This window comes from Panthera pardus, unplaced genomic scaffold (genome assembly GCF_024362965.1).
Source record: "Panthera pardus isolate Hobbes unplaced genomic scaffold, ASM2436296v1 HiC_scaffold_1, whole genome shotgun sequence".
Classification (NCBI taxonomy): domain Eukaryota; kingdom Metazoa; phylum Chordata; class Mammalia; order Carnivora; family Felidae; genus Panthera; species Panthera pardus.
The window spans coordinates 46751343-46774466 of NW_026526654.1; the positions used below are offsets into that span (position 1 = coordinate 46751343).

At 38.6% G+C, this 23124-nt stretch overlaps 2 protein-coding genes across 3 annotated transcripts in view; one reads left to right on the forward strand and one right to left on the reverse strand.

Annotated features, from left to right (window-relative positions):
- The window catches only part of KLHL1 (kelch like family member 1), a 362245-nt gene that overhangs the window by 319101 nt on the left and 20020 nt on the right, over positions 1–23124 (forward strand). For both annotated transcript variants that reach the window (XM_019415576.2, XM_019415577.2), the window contains exon 9: positions 17725–17937. In XM_019415576.2, the coding sequence (XP_019271121.1) occupies positions 17725–17937 (213 nt within the window). The remainder of the gene's footprint in view (positions 1–17724; positions 17938–23124) is intronic.
- On the reverse strand, positions 371–2931 carry LOC128775895 (uncharacterized). Its single transcript, XM_053898855.1, has 2 exons — positions 2699–2931; positions 371–1861 (listed from the first exon to the last, which is right to left on the reverse strand). Exon 2 carries the CDS (start codon positions 1858–1860, stop codon positions 721–723), a length of 1140 nt encoding a protein of 379 aa, XP_053754830.1. The 5' UTR covers position 1861; positions 2699–2931; the 3' UTR covers positions 371–720.

Sequence of the window (23124 nt, forward strand, 5' to 3'; positions counted from 1 at the left end):
TTATTTACTTCCCGGAGGTCTTGTACCGGTCGGTAGTCATTTGTGTGAGGCTTTTTGACCGGCAGTAAGGGGGTGTTCCAGGCAGACTGGCAAGGAACTAGTACCCCTAGGCTTCGTAGTCTCCGGATGTGTGGCTGGATCCCCTTCCGGGCCTCCTGTGACATGGGGTATTGTTTGATCCTTACCGGACTCTCTCCTGGCTTGAGCTCTACCAGGACTGGGGTCCTATGAGCGGCTAGTCCCATCCCCCCCCCAGTCTCTGCCCAAACCGAGGGGAATTCTTGTAGCCATCTGTCTATATTATCCTCTCTCGGGAGCGCCTCCTGGTGGAGGAGGTATTCATCCTCCAGTTTCATGGTCAGGAACCTGGATGGGGTGGCCCTTGCCATCGGTGACCTGAGGCCCCCCTTGTCTGAAAGTTATCTGAGCTCCAATCTTGGTCAGTAAGTCCCGTCCTAACAGCGGGTAGGGGCATTCTGGTATTACCATAAAGGAGTGGGATACCCGGCCTGTTCCCAAATCTACTGTTCTTCGGGTAGTCCATGAATACTGGCTCATACCAGTTGCCCCTTGTACCCAGGACTTCTTGCTGGCTAGTTTTCCTTGTGGGGTGCGGAGGACCGAATGTTGTGCTCCGGTGTCGACAAGGAAGTCAACAGGGGTCCCCTCCACTTTAAGAGTTACCCTGGGTTCGGGGAGAGGGTCCGAACCCCGACTCCCCTAATCACTTAGTTCATCTAGCTCTAGGACTTTTACTCGATCAGTCTTGCTTCCTTTCCCGCCGGCCCTTTTCAGACAATCTCGGGCCCAATGCCCTATCTCCTTGCAGTATGCGCACTGATCCTTCTGCAGCCTCTGCTTCCCCCCCTTGGTGGTTCTTTTACCTTTTCTTGCGTCGTCTGCCAGCTGCCAGAGACGGCGGTCTCGTTCCTCAGGGGAGTCAGCAGTGGTAGCTAGTAGTATTCTCGCCAGGTCTCGAGTCTGCTTACTGCTGGCAGCCGCCATGGCGCGAGCCTGCTTGTCCTCAGGAAGCTCCCGGTTATTATATACCTTTTCGGCTACCACCAGTAAGTCCTGCAGACTTTTTTCTCCTAGTCTATCTATTTTCTGTAATTTTCTCCTAATGTCTATGGCCGATTGGTTTACAAAGGCCATGATAACAGCTGCCTTGCTTTCCGGAGCCTCTGGATTCATGGGGGTATAGGTACGGAATGCCTCCATGATCCGTTCTAAAAAGGCAGCCGGAGATTCATCTTTTCCCTGTTGTACATTTCCTACCTTGGCCAAATTGGTTGGCTTTCTAGCAGCCATTCGGAGACCCCCCATTAGAGTCTGGCGGTAGACCCGGAGCCTCTCCTTACCTTCTGCCGTGTTGAAATCCCACTGGGGCCGAGTTAAGGGGAAGGAGGCATCTATCTGAGCCTGGTTGGTGGTGGGATTCCCGTCTGTGCCCGGAACTAGTTTTCGGGCCTCGTTGACGATCCTTTCTCTTTCTTCAGTCGTGAACAGGACCTGCAAAAGCTGCTGGCAATCGTCCCACGTGGGCTGATGGGTAAAAAGAACAGAGTCTAATAAATCAATAAGCCCTGCCGGTTTCTCGGAAAACTTAGGATTCTGAGCTTTCCAATTGTAGAGGTCACTAGTGGCGAAAGGCCAATAGTGATGGGGCTGGTTCCCCTCCGCGTCTGGGGGTCCGGTGGCTCGCAGGGGCAGAATAGTGGAGTCGGCGGCGGAGGCGGATTGCTCCCTCTGAGCCCTTTGTCTGGTGAAGGGCGGGCTTCCCACTGGAGCGTTTCCGCCTCCCGCTCTCGGAACAGCGTCTGCCTCCCCCGGAGGGGGAGGATGGTGTTCTTCCAGCATCCTAGAGGGGTTATACGAGGGAGGAAAAATTAATTCTTCTTCAGTACCCCCCTGTAAGACAGGGTAGAGGGGTGCTGAAGGCTGGATAAGACTTTTCTTCTTCTTTGTCCCCTGCAAAGCAAGAATGGGTTTTGGCTCCGGAGGGAGCGGGGCTAGGAAGGGTTTAAGCCAAGAGGGTGGGTCTTCCACAAGGTCCTGCCAAGTGATAATGTAAGGGAGCTGATCAAGATGGCCCGTCTTAGGCTGAGAGATGATACTCCTGACTCGGTGGATGGTAGGGAGGTCGAAGGTCCCCTCTGGTGGCCATCCGACATTGAAAGTTGGCCACTCGCTAGAACAAAAAAACTGCCACCGACCCTTTCGGACTTCCACACTGAGGTTGTTAGCTCTTCCCCTCACATCCTTAAAGTGATCAATCATAATACTTAGAGGAGTAGTCTGAGTCTGTCCCATAACGTCCGTCCAGTAAGTCCACAGAACAAAACAGAGAAACACAAAAACAGACAAACAGAGGGCCCCTAGAAAATCTTCCAACTCCATGGAAGCAAAACTGAAAGGTAGCTTAGACATTTGAGGGGATTCCACGTCCCTCCAAAACCGATGAGGGGATTCCACGTCCCTCCAAAGACGACGGCCTCACGCCGACCAGCGGGAGCGACCCGCCTCATCTCAGACCTTTGAGGGGATTCCACGTCCCTCCAGAAGGGAGAATCGGAACGTCTTCCGAAACTCCCGGCCCGTGGTCCTCCAGTGCGTCCACTTAGACCGCGTCGGGCACTACCAGAACTCCAGAAGTGAGCTCACACAGAAAAGACAGAACAAACAAACAGACACTAACCGTGGCCAGTCAGGCTCTCCGGGTCGGGGGTCCCTCAGGGGTCTTGGGGATCCCGGGCCGAGCCCCCAAATGTTATGCCCAGAATTCGTGATCCCCAAAGACCACTAGGGAGCCGAGTCCGATGCAAAAGCAAAAGAACCTTTATTCGAGCTAGCTCGAGCTCAATCCCCTACCTGCACCGACGCAGCGGTGAGATACCAGGGAGAGAGAGCGAGTTTCAAAAGCACAAAGGTTTTATAGGGGTCTAGGGGCAGTTGGTGAGGTAATGGCTGTGGCCTCAGCCGATTGGCTGGGGAAGGGTCGTGGCCTCAGCCGATTGGTTGGGGAAGGGTCGGAGTCCTGTTACGCAGGTCGCTGGGCGTGTTTTGATCAGAAAGTTTGAACGGGTGAGCGGGAGGTTACTCAAGGGGAGGAGGCGCAGTCTGAGGTTTCTGTGAATTTCCCGGAAAAGGGGTCATGTCGGGGACATAGTCACTCAAGGTGGAGAACACAGAACAAGATGGAGTCGGCCGGCGTAGGCCCGCCCTTTCATCTTGAAGTATATGGCTTTTAAATTGGCTATACATGGAATTCATCATTTTGGTCGTTTCTCTTGTCCTTGTAATTTTTGGTCAGCTAGGTTATGTAATATCTTAAGAAATCCTGTTTTCCTCTAATAGCATACTTCATAACAAGTATCAGAGTGTGACAGTATTTAATCTTAGTTTTTATTCATGAAATTGTTACATTTTGAGTACTTTTGTCCCAAATTTAATCCATATATTCTCCGTAAGTATTTTAAATGACTTCATTTTCAAATAATCTTTCTCCTTTAAATCAAAATATTATAACTCTCATTTGAGTATCTTTTTTTTTTCCTGAGTGTGATTTAATGACCTCAAAATTCTGTGATTTGATGACTGTCTATTAATGTCTAGTTGCTTTTTCTGTTTTACTCAGAGAGAAACATAATTACTAGAAAGTGACCTTTCATGGTTCAGACTCATGGCAGAAAATTGTTTCAGCATCACCCTCGACAGGCGTTTACCTTTTTCTCATCTCTACTGACATGATTTTTTTTCTCCTTGTTTTGTTTTCACATATCGCTAATGTGTCATTCTAACCTGACTGTTGCTTTTCTGAAGATTATTTTGAATAATTTTCCCAATTAGACTAATAAAAACCAATTAACAGTCCTTTTAAGTTTAGATTCTTTATGATACCATTTGTTGAGGAAAAATAAATAATTGCTTCATGGCTTAAACTTAATGAGTATATTCCGATAAATTCAAGAGCAAAATTATATCAATTTCATGAAACATTTTGGTCAATCTTCCAATAAGACAGAGTAAGCTAAGTGGTAGATATGTCATCTGATGCCGGCAGAGTCAACATACTTGATAAATGAAGGAAACACAACAAAACAGTGAATAGACATTGCCATGTGGTCATTGGCCATATAAAACCTCAGAGTCCCCAAATAGTATCTGTTCTAGTGAGTCTTTTTGTTTTTTCTTTGCTCTCTGTTGATTCTCTCAAACTTTGTAGCTAAACGGTCTTTCTGGTTTGTTTCTCTTTATTTCCTGAGTTAGCTCAAGAAGCAGATACTGATACTGTCTGAGTACACCCATAAATAGGCCTGAATTTTTAATCAATGTATGCTACAGAGAATCTTCAAAACAAACAAGAAAAAAATAGCTGGGTTCGCTTCATGATTCACTGTGGCAAAACTTATTCTGCTCATTCATTCAAAACTTCATACTAATAATACTCACGGGGCAGTTGCAATTTCTGTGCAGCCTGAAACTGACACAGTTTGAAGAATCTTACAAAGTAAATGTGTGTTGTTTTCTCCAGTGTGCGCCAATATCTAGCACAGTAACTTAAGCCTCAAGGACTGTCATTTGCAAGGCACCTTCCAAGAGAGATACTATTTCTAGTTTTGTATTCAACTTTACTATTCTTTTCCATAAGCTGGGATCCCAAATTGCCTAAGTTTTTGTATGATAAATAATTTGTATTAAAATTGTATTGTCTTAGATTCACACATTAAAAAACAACTCCTTGTTTGCTGAGTTTCCCTGGGACTACAAAGAGGCTCAGGAAGTATGTAATTTATCTCCCGGAAAAAACATTTTTTTTAAGCTGGGACTTAGTTAATTTAACAGATTTACAGAAAGTGGGGGAGCACTGTAACGAAAAGGAACAATTTGTGTCAAGCCCCTGAGTGACATGCAAACAAAAGGAAGACAAGTTAAGTTTGTCTGTGACATAATGAGAGAGAGTGGCCGCAAGGATTTGGAGAGAAAGGCAGACCCTGGGTCATACAGCAACTTAGCTAAGGTAAAGATGTTATAAAAGGTTAAGAAAGGGCAGTGACACGGTTGCATTTTATGAAGATCACTCTGGCTGAAGAATAATTTATAATTTTCCAAGGAAACTATAAAATTATCAGAGTCTCATCACACTAGTAGACTGGATATAGTGTATTCCTGTGGTCCAAAGGGATTATTGGATAAACCATGCCTCAGAACTAGAATGTAGAGCAAAGGAAGACAGTTCATTTGAGCTCCCTGTGGAGCATGGCTGCTTCCAGATCCCTCAGTCTGGCATACACTACCTGTTATGATTGACACCTCGCCTTCCTTCACTCCACTTCTACCGGCTGCCTTCCAGCGCCCTATGTCCCAGCCATACCGAATCACTCAGTTTACTCGAACATGCTGACACGGTACACACACTTTTGCCCTTTCACAGATTCATCTCTCTGCTTCAATTTCTTTTCCATTTTTTTTTTCTTAATATCTCGTGACTCTGCACTCACCTCCCACTGTCCACCTAGTTTCTCTGCTCAAATTTTCACCTCATCTTTGGATACATTTGAAATCTCTCCAAAGTGACACAACTCTAGCCTAGCACAACTCTCGTTGGTTCTCTGTGTGCATTAAATTCCATGTGGCAACATCAATACTAAAAGGATTCAGGTTATTGCATTTGAGGACAATAGTGTCAGGAAGTATTAAAAATGCATTAGATTTTCTTTTACCCAAATAAAACCTAAATGAGACCATTTACATTATTTTCCATCATCCAAAGCCTAGTTCAATCTGTACCTTTCCATAAACCACTTTTTTAACTTCACCCATTTAAATTTAATCATTCCTTCTTTTGTGTCCCCAGGACACATGATTAATACTTTTTTCTGCCATTTGTCAAAATCTTATTTCAGGGGAACATAGGTGCCTTTTCTTTGACAAATTCTATAGATGAATCACCCTTTTTCAAGAACTGAAATCCAAGAACTTAATCCATTTAAAAAAATGTACAAACATGTACCGGCCATGGTGATTTGTCAAAGAAAATAAATCAAATCTGCCCTCAGAGAGCTTACGTTATGTTAAAGGGAAATAGAAAACATGAAAGGAAGGAAATGCAGAATTGTAATCGGTGGAGAGGAGTTGCTGGCAAGGAAATATGGAAGGATTAGGTAGTAGAGACCATTTCTACCAGGTGTTAGGTTAGTGAATTCTACCAATTTTTGGAATGTGGTTAATTGACCCCAATTCCTGTGCATATTTACAAGTAGAGGTTTCTTGTAAAAAAAAATGGGCATGTTCTAATAATTAGAGTTAAGTGTTTTCTATCAGACTTCTACATACAACCTTGCTTACCAGCCATGTTGCAATGTCAGCAAATCTAAACTAGATTTGCCACAGGCATCCACGTTTCATAGCAACAGGAACAAGAGCATTCACAGAACCTGTTGTAAGCTTACTGAAATTCTGCTCGCTGTACTGTAAGATACTCTAACAGGAACATCTCATGAGAGAGCTCTCGGAAGGGCAGATACTAGAGTATTCTGACAGCAGCACTGACAAGACTTCTCTTGGGATCAGATTAAAGAGTTCTCTATCCATTGAGAAACAAAGGATCACACAGAGTTCTGGATCCAGGGAGTTGCTTCAAAGGTTTTACACTGTGGGGGGTGTGAAATTCTTATATTTTTATTATGCAAAGGAAGGGATGTCTGAAAGTTTCTAGGTAACAATACATTGTGAGTGAAAATTATATTTTGAATATCATCGGCTTAGTCAGTAAGACCTTCAAATATGGAAGCAGTGGTATTGGAAACACTTTCTGTAGCCATGAAACTGGTAGCCAAAGGGTTAATGGAACTGCTGTAAGCTGCAGACTAATAAGAACAGCTGTGAGGTTTTACTCAGATCTTTTTGTTTTGCCTTTGAATTTCCCTCACTCTCCTACTTCAGGAGGGTGGAGGGGGTAGATTTGAGACTTGTCCTTCAGTCTCTTTGTTTGGCTGCCTCTGGAGTAAATCCTTTCCTTGCTGCATATGCCATGTCTTAGTGATTGTCTTTGCCGCACATCTGGCAGAGGGACTTAAGTTTGTTTACGGATTTGGTGAGCCAGGCAGAAGCTCTTTGCCCTTGGTTTGTAGGTCCCCAGCTGCTAACAGGCGTTAGGTGATGAGTCCATGCAGCAGCTGGGACTCTTTGTCCTAGAGAACATCCCTGGGGCCCCATTCCTACTATGGCAAGGAAATGGTTTTTGATTTCAGTTTGGACAGACATCTCATGGTGAGTATTTTGTGTGCAACCACAGATGAGCTTAGTCTTCTCCAGTTTGGTTTGGTTTACATTCTTCTACCCATTCGGTTACCTCCAAATATGGGGTTGTGTTCTTTTGGCTTCTTTTTCTTGATTAAGAAAAGGATGACTAGGAAGCCATTTAGTTCAGTAGGTGACGTTCTGACTTTTAGGGAGGAACCAGTGCTCACAGAGTTACTCTGGACTTAATTTGGTTTGGTTATTGATGCAGCTTATAGTAAAAAACAACTTTGTTCCCATTGGAGAATGGAAAATGATAGTTTGACCCCGCATGTGGCCCTTTGGGCTGTATTCTTTAAAACTTGGCAATCTTTTTTTTGTGCAATACTGCTTGGACACAATATTTGTTAGACTCCAGATAAAAATGGCCAATTAATGGATCCATAAATTGTAATACCATCTTGCAATTAGATTTGTGTTGTAAAGAGAGATATTTGGAAATTAGGCCTTTAACATGTTTTTTGTTATCTTGTTTATATATTTTATGTGTCTCCACATATGTTGTAAATGTGATATTTTCTGTACTTCTGGATTGTATTGCTAAAATTAATTTGCAAAAGAGCTCTATTTAGTCAGTTTAAAGGTAAACACTTATAAAAATTGGGCATTCTAAGACTCAGAAATATAGAAACTAACCCAATTGTTTTGCAAGTTCACATGATCTGGGAAACTAATTCAGTTAAAGATAATTTAATGTTGTTTTAATTAAAATGGACATGTCTTCAGAATTCTCAGAATTATGTATGAAATTTTTATTCTTTCTGTGCTTATTGAATGTCAAATAAGTTCAACTTATCTCCATTGAAAAATTCATCAGAAAAGAAAAAAAAAAACTTGGACTTTGTCCAATGCCTCATGAAGTTTTATGGGTAATCTAAAAATAAAAAATAGATATAAATAATTTTAATACATGTAATTAAGACTACTGGAAATAATAAGGGAAACAACTCTGTATGCAAGGGAAATGAGACTGGGTATTTAAAAAGGGAAAACTTAGGACAAACTCTGAATGTAAAAAAGACAGCTGTAGAAGGTTTATGAGAAGGGAATCTTTGGAAAGGAATTTTGTATGTGGTTCAGACTGACTAAGATTATGGAGATTAGTATGTAAAGTAGTTTATTGGGGAAGAGAAGGAAGCATACGAAGCAAGATTAGGCAGAAGCTGAGCAGTGATACAATATCAACAGAAGCCTTAACTAATTCTCTGAGGAGTTCCAAAAGTTGAATTACCCTTCATAACTATTCTAAATTTAGGCAAAAAGGTTGGACTTTTATGACAGTCATAGGATGTGACCACCTGGGCAGAGGGCATGCCCTTGGCAAGGCAGCTGTCTTCAGTCAAGGCGATCCCTGATGGCCTTTGAGAGCTGAGGACTCTTGGCAGCCTTCCTATAGCTGAGAGTCCTTCATTCCTGATAGAGATTCTAGTCAGCACATCACAGCATCTAGCGCAAGAACTCAGATCCATGCAGTGCCCTGGATGTCCTTGTCTCAATAAGTATATATCAACATGGGAGATAACAGGGAGGAATAAAGGAGGAACTACATACATTTTTTTAAAAAAAATTCATCTTGTTGGAATATAATGTATTTTTGACTAATTAGGCTTATTTCTTTGGTATGTCAAATTACACAAGCATTGTCAGATAAGTGATGATAAATCTTCTTAAGTTGTATTATATGGTTGAATGTTATAACTATTCTAGAAATTATACAAAATCCCTAAGGTTTTGATACATTCTGGTGTAAATGTCATCAAGTGTAATTCTAATTATTAAAGTGTTGTATGTCACAGAATTTTCTTGTCAATTTCACCATAATGACAAATACAGGTCTCTGATATCTTTAAGGTCATAAAACTCAACTAAGAATTTCCAGAAGTAATGGGAAAGCTGCATCCAAAGAGGCTCTTCTTTCTCTAAAGTTTTCTCTTCCAGACTTAAGGCTATCTATGACTTACAGAAATTTGATAAAATATTTCTTTGTAAACAAATATGAAACATTTATCTTTTTCTCTTTACAATCCTTCCAGAAATCAAAAATTCTCAGTGAGTATTCTTATATTTCCATGATAATGTATTTATTTGCAGGAGTTCAGTAAGAATCTGGTCTCCTTGTGACAGGACACTGTTGGAAACACTCATTTGACTGAGGCTTTGGCTGGACAGTCGTATTTGAGGGAGCCAATCATAGACTCAGATATAACCATGTAGTTTCTAAGAGCCAAGGTTGGCTTTGTGCAGCCAATGAAGCCCCTTGAAAAAATCCTAAAACCTTGTTTATAAGATTCCCAGGAGTCATACCAGGGCACTTCCTGGTAGGTGCAGAAACTTCAGGATATTTGGGGGACTTATAGATGAGAGGAATTCATCCAGATCTGCAGGTATTGCGGGCAAAGCCTGATAGCAAGTATTCTCTTAGCCTTGAGAAACTTAAAAATTCAATCTGAAATTCCTTATGAAAATTTCCAGCAAAAGGCACCTGGGTGGCTCACTTGGTTAAGCATATGACTTTGGCTCAGGTCAGGATCTCACAGTTTGTGGGCTGGGCTCTGTGTTGGGCTCTGCACTGACAATGTAGAGCCTGCCTGGGATTCTCTCTCCTCTCTCTCTCTCTCTCTCTCTCTCTCTCTCTCTCTCCCTCTCTCTCTGCCCCTTCCTTGCTCACACGCTCTCTCTCTCTCTCAAAAGAATAAATAAACAAGCAAAACTAAAGAAAAAATTCCAGAAAAGTAGATTAAAAAAAAAAAAAAAAAGAAAAGAAAAGAAACCTATATTGGCCAATCACTATTCTTATTGTGTTTATGTAAATAATGAACCCAAGTTTGTTAAAATTGGACTTATTTTACAAATTAGTCTTAATTTGGCTATCTTTGGAAATGAGGGTGATTTTAGAGAGATATTCTGTTTCAGTAATATGCCTTTGTGGATGTTAGATTCTAGCTCTGATTAATTGTCTTTGAATATTTGTTGTTTGCCTAAAAAAACTGGACGAGATCCTGAATTATTCTGTTTTCTCAAATATCTGGCAAGACTCTCCCAACAAAAGTTTCCATTTTTTTTTTCCCATTCTCTTGACTTGGAATCACCAAGAACTAAAACCACTATTTTTTCCTGAAGCCCTGAAAACTGAAACTAGACAACTTGAGGTAAACTTCAGAGAAAAATTGCCACACGGTCCATGTTTAGATGATCTTAATGGCTGTTCCTATATAGGCCACTCAGAAAGATCACCAGAGACACACAGATAATTCAATAGGTTTATTCTGGCCATCCCAATTTGATGCATCTGCCATTGGGAAATCCAGACACTGAGATGTTTATGGACAGACAGTTTCATGGATCAAAGATGAGGAAGAGCTGGATGCAGTGGTAACCCATCAGTTATTGTCCACTGTTGAGGGCACCAGAAATTATACTGTACAAGAACCCAAGGGCACAGTTGGGAAGATTAAGCTGCCAGGTTGGCAGTCCATACAAAAACTCCAAAGACTCTATAATGGCTTTAGTACTAGACATAGACATAACTAAATAAAAACCCCAATATTCCTTGGAGACCTCAAAAGAGCTAAGGAATGGGGATTTGGACACCATGCTGGCATTAAAAACAGATGGATATATATTGAATCCTTATCCCAGAACACTGTATGGAAGAAATGATTAACCATATTCCCCAAAGCATCCAATAAAGGCGAAATACTACTCTTCAGTGGATCCGGAAGTGTATTGTTGGTCCCAGTCTTCAGAGAACTATGGAAAAATGTGACACTGTAATAAAAACAATCCTAAGGCTGGGCTCTTCCCATTCTAAAAGGTGTACAACTTTGGGGTGCCTGGGTGGCTCAGTTGGTTAAGGGTCCAACTTCGGCTCAGGTTATGATCTCACGGTCTGTGGGTTTGAGCCCCAAGTCAGGCTCTGTGCTGACAGCTCAGAGCCTGGAGCCTGCTTTGGATTCTGTGTTGCCCTCTCTCTCTGCTCCACCCCTGTTCATGCTCTGTCTCTCTCTGTCTCAAAAATAAACATTAAAAGGTATACAACTTAGAGGCACCGGACCTGGAGAAGACTGGTAAGTAGACTTTACCATGATGCCAGAAACAATAGGTAATTTTCAATATTCACTAGTATTTGTAGACCCTTTTACAAGCTGGATTGAAGCCTTTCCATGACCTTCAGAAAAGGCCTCAGAAGTTGTCAAAACAGTTGCAAGCAAAATCATTCTTAGGTTTGGATTGCCACTAACAATTCAGAGCAACAATGGACCAGCATTTGTGGCAAACGTCACATAAGCAGTGTTCAATGCCTTGGTCATTGAATGGAAATTACACATTTCCTGGACTCCACCCAACTGAAAAAAAAAAAAAAGAACTTTGGCAAAGATATGCCAAGAAACCAACTTAACATGGGGGAAAAAACCCTTAGGTAAGAGTGGCCCCTAGAAGTAGGCAGGGATTAAGCCCCTGTGAAATGTGAAGACTCTTCCTACATTCTTCCATGATTTAGAAGTCCCTGATGGGGCTTACATTAGGAAATTGGATATTATCAGGTACATTCAACACAGCAGGTTGATGTACCCCACCGTTATACCCTACACCTCCCAAATTCTGGAGACTTGCTGTTATTAAAGACATAGGAAACTGAGCACCTAGAGTAACAGCTCCAACCTTGTTGGACAGGATCTTATGAAGTGCTTTTTACCACCCATTCTTCAGTGAAACTTAAGGGAATTAAGCCATGATTCATCATACATGCATGACAAGAATCCACAGGTTCCCTACACACAGTCAGTAAGGAGAACTTTGAAATAGCCTGCTTGGTCTAGCAAGTCTCTGATGGACCTAAAACTGCTATTTAGGAGAACTGGTTTGAAGATATCAGTCAATAAGTACAATAAGCTACTTGTTTGCAACAAATCTCCCCTAAGGTCCTAGATAAAACAGAGTGATAACCAAAGTACAAAAACTTTGGTAATGCAGAATGTTGGGTTTCAACCTGGAACTAAATGGTCCATTCCTCTAATCCCAATCTTCCCCCATTCCAGCAGAAAGTAAATAGGTCATCATCCCAATTCCCTCAAGAATGAGCAATGATCAAAAGACAGTGGGGATGGAAACTAGTAACCAAAAAGTTAACAGGGCTACTCTCAGCTGCAATTTTTTTTCATTTTTTCCCCCAAGTTTATTTATTTATTTTGTAGGCAGAGGGTAGAGAGGGATAGAATCCCAAGCAGGCTCCACATTGTCAGCACAAAGATTGACACTTGGCTTGATCCCACAAACCATGAGATCATGACCTGAGCCAAAATCAAAAGTCGTACACTTACCTGACTGAGCCACCCAGGTGCCCCTCAGTGGCAAAGTTTCACCAGCTATTTTCCATTTGACTTTAGATTTCCCCTACTCTACTCTTTCAGAAGGGCAGTTTTGAGGCTTGCCCTTCTGTCTCATTTGGCTGCCTCTGGAATATACCCTCCCTTTGTTGCATACTCCATGTTTCAGTGATGGTCTTTGCTACTCATCAGGCAGATGAACAAGGGTTTGGTTACAGTCATCCCAAAGTATGCACTATTGATAAAGTATGACTATTAAAAATTATAATAATATACTATATTGTAAAGTATGAACTATTAACAATGTATAAAGTTAATTAAATAACTTTACCCAGGATACAGTTTATACAATGTTAATTTTCTTGGAAAAAGACAAAATGAGATCAGGAAAGACTTTCTAGCATAAGTGATGAATCACTGTTATCTACTCCCAAAGCCAAGAGCACACTGTATACACTGTATGTTAGCTAACTTGACAATAAATTACATAAAATAAAATAAATAAGCAAAAAACAAAATAAAAGATGGATTATTTAATTTTATTTATTTTGAGTATTTTTGATGTACATTGTTACAGTAGTTTCTGGCATATAAGATAATGATTTAAGTTCTCTATATCTCATGTTATGCTCACATAGTTATGTTATAACTACCATCTGTCACCTTCCTTACAGCACTATTATAATATCATTTATAACTACCATCTGTCACCTTCCTTACAGCACTATTATAATATCATTGACTATATTCTCTATTTTGTGCCTTTTATTCCCATGACTTGTTTCATGACTTGAAGCCTGTGTCTCCCCTTTGCCTTCACCAGTTTTGCCCACTCCCACCCCTTTCCCTCTAACAACCTTCAGTTTGTTCTCTGTAGTTATTTACTTTTTAAATGTATCCATTTTTTTATTTTAGAGAGAGAGAGAGAGGGAGAGGGGCAGAGGGAGAGAGAAACTATATATATATATATATATATATAAATAAAATATATATAATATATAAATAAATATAAATATATATATTTATATAAATATAAAATATGTAAAAAATATATTTTTTAACTTTTAACATTTATTTTTGAGAGACAGAGACATAATGCAAGTGGGGGAGGGGCAGAGAGAGAGAGGGAGACACAGAATCTGAAGAAGGCTCCAGGCTCCACGTTGCCAGCAGAGCCCAATGTGGGGCTCCAACCCATGCACCGCGAGATCACGACCTGAGCCAAAGTCGAACGCTTAACCTATTAAGCCACACAGGTGCTCCAGAAATAAAATCTTAAGCAGGCACCATGCTCATCATTGAACTTGACAAGGTGCTCAATCCCAAGACCCTGGGATCATGATCTAAACCAAAATTAAGATTCGGATGCTCCAACAACTGAGCCACCCAAACGCCTCTATTCTCTTATTTATAGGTCTGACTCTTCTTTTTGTTTGTTTATTAACATGTGGAATCTAAAGAAACAAAACAGAAGGTAGATTCTTAAAGGGGGAGGGTGCACTCCTACTTTTTTCTTTGTCCTGATGTTTGAACTGTGGTTGTGATAGCAGGGGCTACCTCAGGCAATCAGCACAAGAGAGTTTGCAGAGAGCTCTACAATGGGATTTTAGCATTACTGTACATTTCCTAAGTAAGAAGTGCTCACAGCAATTGTTTTTTCACACTGTCCTGCAAGGATATTTGTAAATCAAACAGCTATGGAAGATAGAACCACTGTCTTTCTTTGGAGCAGAGAGCAGATTCATTCCTTGGCCAGAATAATAAAGATAATGGCTCCTTTCACAGCAAAGCTTGGCAGGTTTGTTGGCAGCTTTCTTTAATGAATTAGCATTTCCTAAACTTAATGTTCCTCAGATGTGAGAAAGGCCAAGCCCCGCTGCATGTGCAGTATTTACTTGAGTCTCTTATCTACCCATTGCGACTTGGCAGGGGACAAGACCCAACGTAAACATGAAGCTCATGTTGCTTATTGTGCTGTGAATAGTAGCATTTTTTTCCTCTGACCTAGGAGTCTTTTGTCTTCTTCCAGCATGTATGAAGCTAAGATAGGCTAATTTGTTAGATTTCAAGCAGTAAAAGAATTTCAGATTACTCACAGTTCTTGACAAAAGGTCATACTCTACAGATGATATGCTTTCAAGTGGGAAACAGCCTGGGTCTCAACACGTTTTAACCCATATCCAAATACAGGATTTGTTTCCTGAAACGGCTATATTTTATTTACTACAATTTTAAATATGTGGCACTCGCTCAGATGGGCACCTGGAAATTAGGTCTTTAAACACTGAGACCTGGTAGCTAGACTTGAGGTTAAACTCATCGGTGTGCTGAATAAACACATAAGTTAGGGAAAGTAGTGTGGGAAGACTCAGATTCTTGCCATTCTCTGCAAAATTCAGAAAAGTTTACTCACATCAGGGATATTTTTGATCTCCTGCCAATTTTTGACATGCAAGGGATATATTGGTCAATACTCACATTAAACTGAACTAGGAACCTGATGATGCCTAAGAATGTTATTTCTCTGTGCTTTTCTCATTGCACACGAGTGGAATCCCAGTGCAGCAGCATACCACACAAGCCCTTCATTCTCACCAGCTGCACTTCTTCGTCCCCTCCTTCCCCACCACCCCTTCCGTCAACGTGACATACCTGCCACTCTTTATTTATCACCTGCTGTGACCTTTCATGCCTCTTGTCTTTATGCATAATGCTTTCCCTGCATGTAGTGCTTTCCCCCCCTATTTCTTCATCGTACAAATTTCTACTCATCTTTCAACTCTAAGTTAAAATGTCACGTTTCCTTTCCCGCTGTGAAACTGTCAGCTGCCACTTCCTATCATGTCAGTGCATTTACTTCTAGCATCAGATTCTTCTCTGCTCTTCAGATTCTCAGCATCTAATTTGTCATTGGAGTGAAACAAAGCAGGGAATTAACCTAAGTTATGACTAAATAGCTTGTGAGGGCAGATCTGAGAAGATAATTGTCCATGTAGTTATGTGTATACATTATAGCCTTTTTTCTAACTGCTTGAGAATATACTGTTTCTATCTCTTGGTTATTTTTATAACTTTAACAATACTTACAGCAAGTTATTATTGTTACTTATTTTTCCATTTAATTCTTAGTCACTTAGCAAATTTATGTTTCAAAATAAGTGGATTAGAGATGTTGTTTGATAGCATATATTTGTAAAGTACATAATTTTCAAAATCTTTCAAGTATTAAAATACATCATTAGTTTTAACTAGGAATTCATAAAGCAGTCCAAAATGACACTATTATCTTTTACACAAATGACAGTTTCCTCATTTCTTTTTCAAAGTTCATTTTTGAGGAAAAATTCAGTGCATTTACTCTTATCAAGTAATTTTGCCTTTGTATTAATCAATATATTATACTGAAATTATAGTAATTTCATTGTTCGCCTGTGGACTATATAATACCATAAAATCTATATAGAAAAACATTATGAGTGACATGTACCAAATGAAAGAAACCATGATAACATAGCCTAAGCTGCAGTAGGTAATTTATAAAATAATAGCTACTATACATCAAACATTTATGTTACAAAAGGGACTGTCAAATATTATGTCATTTTCATTAAGGCATGACATAAATTTCTTTTTTGTGTAATCCCTGTGTTACTGGATTTTATTAAGGGAGGGTTCACACAGAAGAAAGGGACTGAATAGTGTTTGAAATATGCATAATTACATTAAAGAAGTCATTGATGTTGTAACTTGTGAACTTTGCAGGACTATTTAATTTCCAAATAAAAGGCTATACTCCCAAGCTCAATATTTGAATTCTGTAATGTAAGCAATATGCTTAATTATCATTAGTTTCTATATACATTTAACTATATATTTGTAGGTTAGTATTTTAAATAATTACAGAAAAAGAAAATGTGTGATACATTCTTGCACATAAATACTGTATTAGCAATGCTGGGTTCACCTAAATCAATACTATAATTTGTCAGTGTAATGTGTATAAATAAAAGAGGAGCTTGAAGTCAACAATTCCTTTAAAACAATAGAAAAAATGGGGGATACTTTTCTTATATATAAATTCTGTACCAGGGATTGTGCAAGATGCCTTGTATGGAGATACTTACTCAATAAGTAAAATTTCTGCAAAATTTTACATTTTAAATAATATCTAAATTTTAATAATTTAAATGACAAATATTTAAATTTTAATAATTTTAATTTTAAATTTTAATAATATCTCATGATTAGAGCGTACTTCTTTTGAGTTAGATGTTCATAGAAATAAATGAAGTTCGGATTTCATAAAGTATTTAGAATGAGAAAAACTTCTTAGTGAATATTTCACTTCTGGGTGTTTCTGCGAGTTAAATTGCCCAACACTTGTCCTTTAAAATGTTCCTGTTGGTTAATTTCCACACACTGAAGACTGAGACCTAGCAGACAACCATGAGTAATCAAGCAAAGAGGCCTACAGCCATAAAGGGCACACTTGGGCAGTCAGTTACATTTTATCATGCTCAACATTAAGAGAAACATAAAACAGCTTTCTAAAAAATATGTATCTAGGATATGAAATCAGTTTAAACATCATTTTCTAGAGTTACTAAAGAATATGAGAGCGTGCATTTGCAAATCTAAGACCTGAATGATTTTATATACTAGACAATAGTGTCTTCCTGCACATTTACTTAAACTTAATACTGTATTTTCCAGTTTCTATTTCCCATTATATTAGTTATAATGTCCCCTGGCTAAAGCAAAAATTCCATAACATCTAATCTTATTAAAACACATTTGAGGGTGGCTGAGCCTGGGTGGCTCAGTTGGTTAAACGTCTGACTTTGGCTCAGGTCATGATTTCCTGGTTCACTGTTCGAGCCCCACATTGGGCTCTCTGCTGTCAGCACAGAGCCCGCTTCAGATCCTCTGTCTGCCTCTCTCTTGCATGCATGTGAGCAAAAATAAATAAACATTAAAAAAAACCATTTGGGACTCATATGGTGATCGAAAATATATTTTTAAAGATCTTCTCCTTTTTTATATTTTGTCATTCAGACCATAAGATTAAATCTTGTTTTTTTTATTGTGTTTTTAGGTTATATTCAGTTGGAGGTCGTGATGGAAGTTCCTGTTTGAGTTCAATGGAATACTATGATCCTCATACAAATAAGTGGAACATGTGTGCTCCAATGTGTAAGAGGAGAGGAGGTGTTGGAGTGGCCACGTGCGATGGTTTTCTCTATGCAGTAGGAGGTCATGATGCTCCTGCTTCAAATCACTGTTCCAGGTTACTAGATTATGTAGAAAGGTAAGATCTAAGATCACAGTTACAGTGAGAGAAATAACGTGAATTACAATGATGCCTAATTTAAGTGATTGTAAAAACTGCATAATTTAAGGAAGGGTAAATTCTACTTTCTAAATCTCTTTCTGTTTGTCTCTTTATCCAACCCTCCCCCCATACACACATACACACACTTTCATTATTTTCTTTTTAATTCCAGCATAGTTAACTTACAGTGTTATATTAGTGACAGGTGTACAATATAGTGATTCAACAATTCTCTATATTACTGAGTGCTCATTGAGATAAGTGTACTTTTAATCCCCATCACCTATTTCACCCATCTCCCACCCACCTACACTCTGGTAATCATCTATTTGTTCTCTACAGTTAAGAGTCTGTTTTGTTTTGCTTTGTTTTGTTTGATTCTTGTTTTAATTTTTCCTTTTTTTTTTCTTGAATTCCACACGTGAGTGAAATCATATGGCATCTGTCCTTCTCTAACTGGCTTATTTAGCTTGCCATTATACTCTATAGTCCCATCCACGTTGCTACAAATGGCAATATTTCATTCTTTTTATGGCTGAATAATATTCCATTGTGTATGTATACCATATCTTCTTTATTCTTTCATCTATTGATGGACACCTGGGCTGCTTCCATAATTTGGCTGTGGTAAATAATGCTGCAGTAACATAGGTATGCATATATCCTTCCGATTTAGTATTTTTGTATTCTTTGGGTAAATACCCACTAGTGTGATTACTGGATCATACAGTAGTTCTATTTTTCTCCACATCCTCACCGACACTTGTTTCTTGTGTTTGATTTTAGCCAGGCTGGCAGGTGTGAGGTAATATCTCATTGTGGTTTTGATTTGCATTTCCCTGAGGATGAGTGATATTGAGCATATTTTCATGTCTATTGGCCATCTGTAGGTCTTCTTTGAAAAAGTGTCATGTCCTCTGCCCATTTTTTAATTGGATTTTTTTAGTGTTGAGTTTTATAAGTTCTGTAGATATTTTGGATACTAATCCTTTATCAGATACGTCATTTGCAAATATCTTCTCCCTTTCCATAGGTTGCCTTTTAGTTTTGTTGATTGTTTCTTTCACTGTGAGGATGCTGTTGTTATTGTTGTTGTTTGCTTTGTTTTGTTTTGTTTTGTTTGATGAAGTCCCAGTAGTTATTTTTGCTTTTGTTTCCCTTGCCGCAGAAGAAACTAGAAATTAGTTGCTAGGGCCAGTGTCAAAGAGGTTACTGCCTGTGATCTCTTCTAGGATTTTTATGGTTTCCTGTCTTACATTTAGATCTTTAAACTATTTTCAATTTATTTTTGTGTATGGTGTCAGAAGTTGGTCCAGTTCAATTTTTTTTTGCATGTAGCTGTCCAATTTTCTCAACACCATTTGTTGAATAGACTTTCCATTTCACAATGTATATTCTTGCTTCTTTTGTTGAAGTTTATTTGACCATATAATTGTAGGTTTCTTTTTGGACTTACTTTCATTCTTTCTTGTTTAATTTTTGTCCTTCCTATCTCCTTCCTTTCCTCTTTCCTCACTTCTTTCCTTTCTTTCTTCAACTTTTATTTAAAGCCCTGTAATTTTTTCCACAATAATTTAAAGTAATATTTTAAAAGATCCTTTAAAACAGTTTTAAGTAATCTACTAAATCTATGAATATTTGTTAATTCTTTTTTAAAAGTTAGGTATTTAATTGTTCATCCTATATTGTTCTACTACTCCCTTCCAACTCTCAAAGGTGCATTATGGACTTTCTTTTGTGTCATACCTTTATTAATGGAAGATAGACTTATTAGAACTCTATCTTCTGTAATCCTGGTCCTCTTTTAACTATTCCTAAAAATGGCCAAGTGCACAAAGTTCTGGAGTAGAAATATAGGTTCTCTTTTAATTCTCCCTAAAAATGGTCAAGTGCACAAAGGTCTGGAGTAGAAAGGAACCCTGTCTTCAGGCTTGGGTCCAACAATCCAAACACTTCCTGGCATGTTTATATCTAAGTTCTCTTTAAGGGCTGTATATCACTTGGAGCTATTGTACTGTGTACAGCGATAGTTAGTGAAACCTAAAATGATATTTCTAATTATGTAAGAATACATGCTGATATATGGGGAAGTGAGAATTGGGAATACTGAAGTCAACTGTTATATCAACTGAGATAGGATAAGTAATTCTGTAATGAATAACTTTGAAACTCTCAGTGACTTAATACTGTATTTTTTTTTCTTACTAGTGCTGCATGTCCCTGACAGATCCATGATATCATTGCTCTGCTACTCAGAATAGCAGATAAGCTAAGTATAAGCACTGCTAGTGTTGGAAGGGAAACGTGTACACTGTTCACTGGCTCTTAGAGTCCACATGCCAGTAATATAATTCTCTTTTTTCCATACTTTGACAAACCAGTCACATGGCCACAGAAAAATTAATGAGGGTGGGAGAACTTCCACCTGGTAGAAGAACAAGAGATAATTGGTAGATTGCGCTGATGGCAATAACAATTGTCCTCTTCATATTTAGAAATCGCATCCATTATACTCATGCTTGCAGGTGGTATAGTCAGTGGCAGAAAGATGCTCTCTCTTTTATAATGTATTTGTCTAAAGATATGTGATGATTTTTGTTGAGAATAAGGCCATTGCAAGAGATAGCTTTTAGTAAACTGTGCTCAAACTTAAGCCACTTCTTGAATAAAATGTAGAAACATGTTTAATGACATTTCTAGTGTGTGAGATGGACTGTAGATTTATGGCTATCTACACATAGAGGAAAGCAATAAGCTCAACACGGTTTCACTTCACCATTCTCTTGTCCAATGAAATTAGGAACAACAGGTGTTACAGTGAGGACAGTGGTGAAAGGATACCTTTATATACACAAACATGAAGTCATTTATTTAAAACATGCTCCTAATAGACTGACAACTCATTCACATTTTTCTCTGCTAAATTCTTGGGAAAAATAGCAAAAAGAAAAAAAAAAGATTAACATGATGTGGCTCCTGTTTTTACTATATATCTTACATAAATGTTACTAATGAAATGATATTTCATTATTCTCTTCTAACTTTACTGTCTAATGTATTGAAATGTTGTGAATAGAGACATAAATAATCCAGTCTACAAATATATTTATGATGCAAAATTAAACTTAAATAAGTGTAGCTATTTTAAGTTAGAGGAGTACAATGGGTATGAGCAGTTTAAGTAATGCAGAAGCACACAGCATTATCATGATTCTTATCCCAGCTCATATTATGTGTCAGATTAATAGCATTTTTGTAGTTTCTATCACATATATTCTATAGTGATGCTTTCACATGTAAATCATCAATAAATCAAGATACATAATAGTACTCTGTAGCATTATTTTACACATATAATGTAAAGACTGTTTTTTAGTATATAATCTTAGGAAAACAAACCATTAGGAATAACAAGTGGTAGTGTACAATGTTATGTATCATAGATTGACGGATGGAACAAATTTTACTATATGACAAGGATTTCTTATGGAAACATAAAGGTATTACATAATAGTGGTGTTAAAGTAGTTATATAAGACATCAAAAGTTGTAAAGAGTCAGGCTGTCTTAAACACAAAGAACACTGGCATCTCAAATCAGAGCAAGAAAGAAGTCAAGGACTCAACAAGAACAGACAGTTTAGAATAGTTGATGGAACAGTGAAAACCAATTTCACAGCCAACTCTCACTCTGGTAAGAGCATCCTAGTGGACAAAATTGATGTCCAAAAGATGTAGTGAGTTCTAGCAGAATTGCCCAGAAGGTGCAATCCATAAGACAAAGCGCATGAATCTATTTTTTTATTCAACAAATATTGTTTTGCATGTATTTTCACTGGACTAAATAGAGCTTGAAACTTACTTGAAAAAAAAAGAGACAAATAAATAATTAGAACTTGAAGATCACAAATAAAACAGGAAACCAGGCAATGAATCAAAAAATATGCTCAAAGGCATCGGTTCTGCTGGCTAATAATAGATCGGGACCACCTTCACCCTAAAATCTGCATCCCAGCCATAAGGCCTGCAAGAGAGAGAGATCAAGATAAGAGCCTCTTAAATCTGCCTTTGTAATGTTCACTCTGCCTTCCTCCAATTTTTTCTCCATATAGTAGTAGCCAGAGAGATTTTTTCATAAGTCAAATTTGACCTGAAAGCACAAGGGAGTTTTCTTGTGTACCTACTATCGATAATATGATAAAAAATAATTTTAAATCAATTTTTTAACATAGCTAGATCCATGTGCTGGTGATGATCAAGATTAGCCTGTTCACCCCTATAATCCTCCCCTTGGTACAATTCTTGGTACAAAGTGAGTCCTCACCAAGCCTATAGTGAATCAGGTAGATGCTAAGAAAAACAGGCCTCAAATTTCTCACAAGGGAAAACATCTGGAAATACACTGTAAATAGGAAGGTATATAGATTAATAGATAAAAAGATAGGGATGCACGGATGTATGGATGGAAGAATGGAAAGATGCATGGATGTGTGGGTGGACTGATGGAAAGACAGATAAATTTTTGTTTATTTTTCTATTTGCATATGAATGCCCATTTCCACCATTATAGACTGAGTATCAATGATTTACATCCATATATTTTAGGCATTTGTTTTATTGACAAAATTTTTGATAGGGACTAAAATATTAAGCAACTTTTCATATATTTATTGAAAGTTATATCTTTATATCTAACCCAAACACTATTAACAAATAAGCATCTAATAAATTTTTATACATCACTTACAATAAATATAAAACGTCTGTTCAAAATTTACCAAATTCTAGTCTAGTCATATCAGAAAAAGTCACCTAGGGGGGCCTGGGTGGCTCAGTCGGTTGAGCGTCCAACTTCAGCTCAGGTCATGATCTCATGGTCTGTGAGTTCAAGCCCTACATCGGGCTCTGTGCTGACAGCTCAGAGCCTGGAGCCTGCTTCGGATTCTGTGTCTCATTCTCTCTCTGCCCCTCCCCCACTTGTGCTCTGTCTTTCTCTGTCTCTCAAAAATAAATAAATGTAAAAAAAAATTTAAAAAAAAGAAAAGGAAAAGTCACCTAAAATAAGAATACCTAATTTATTTCTGTCCAGATATGGCTCAATATTTTTATCATCTTTAGATCTTTGATAAAGAATGAAATAATGAAAGTTAAGATTTGCTGTCAG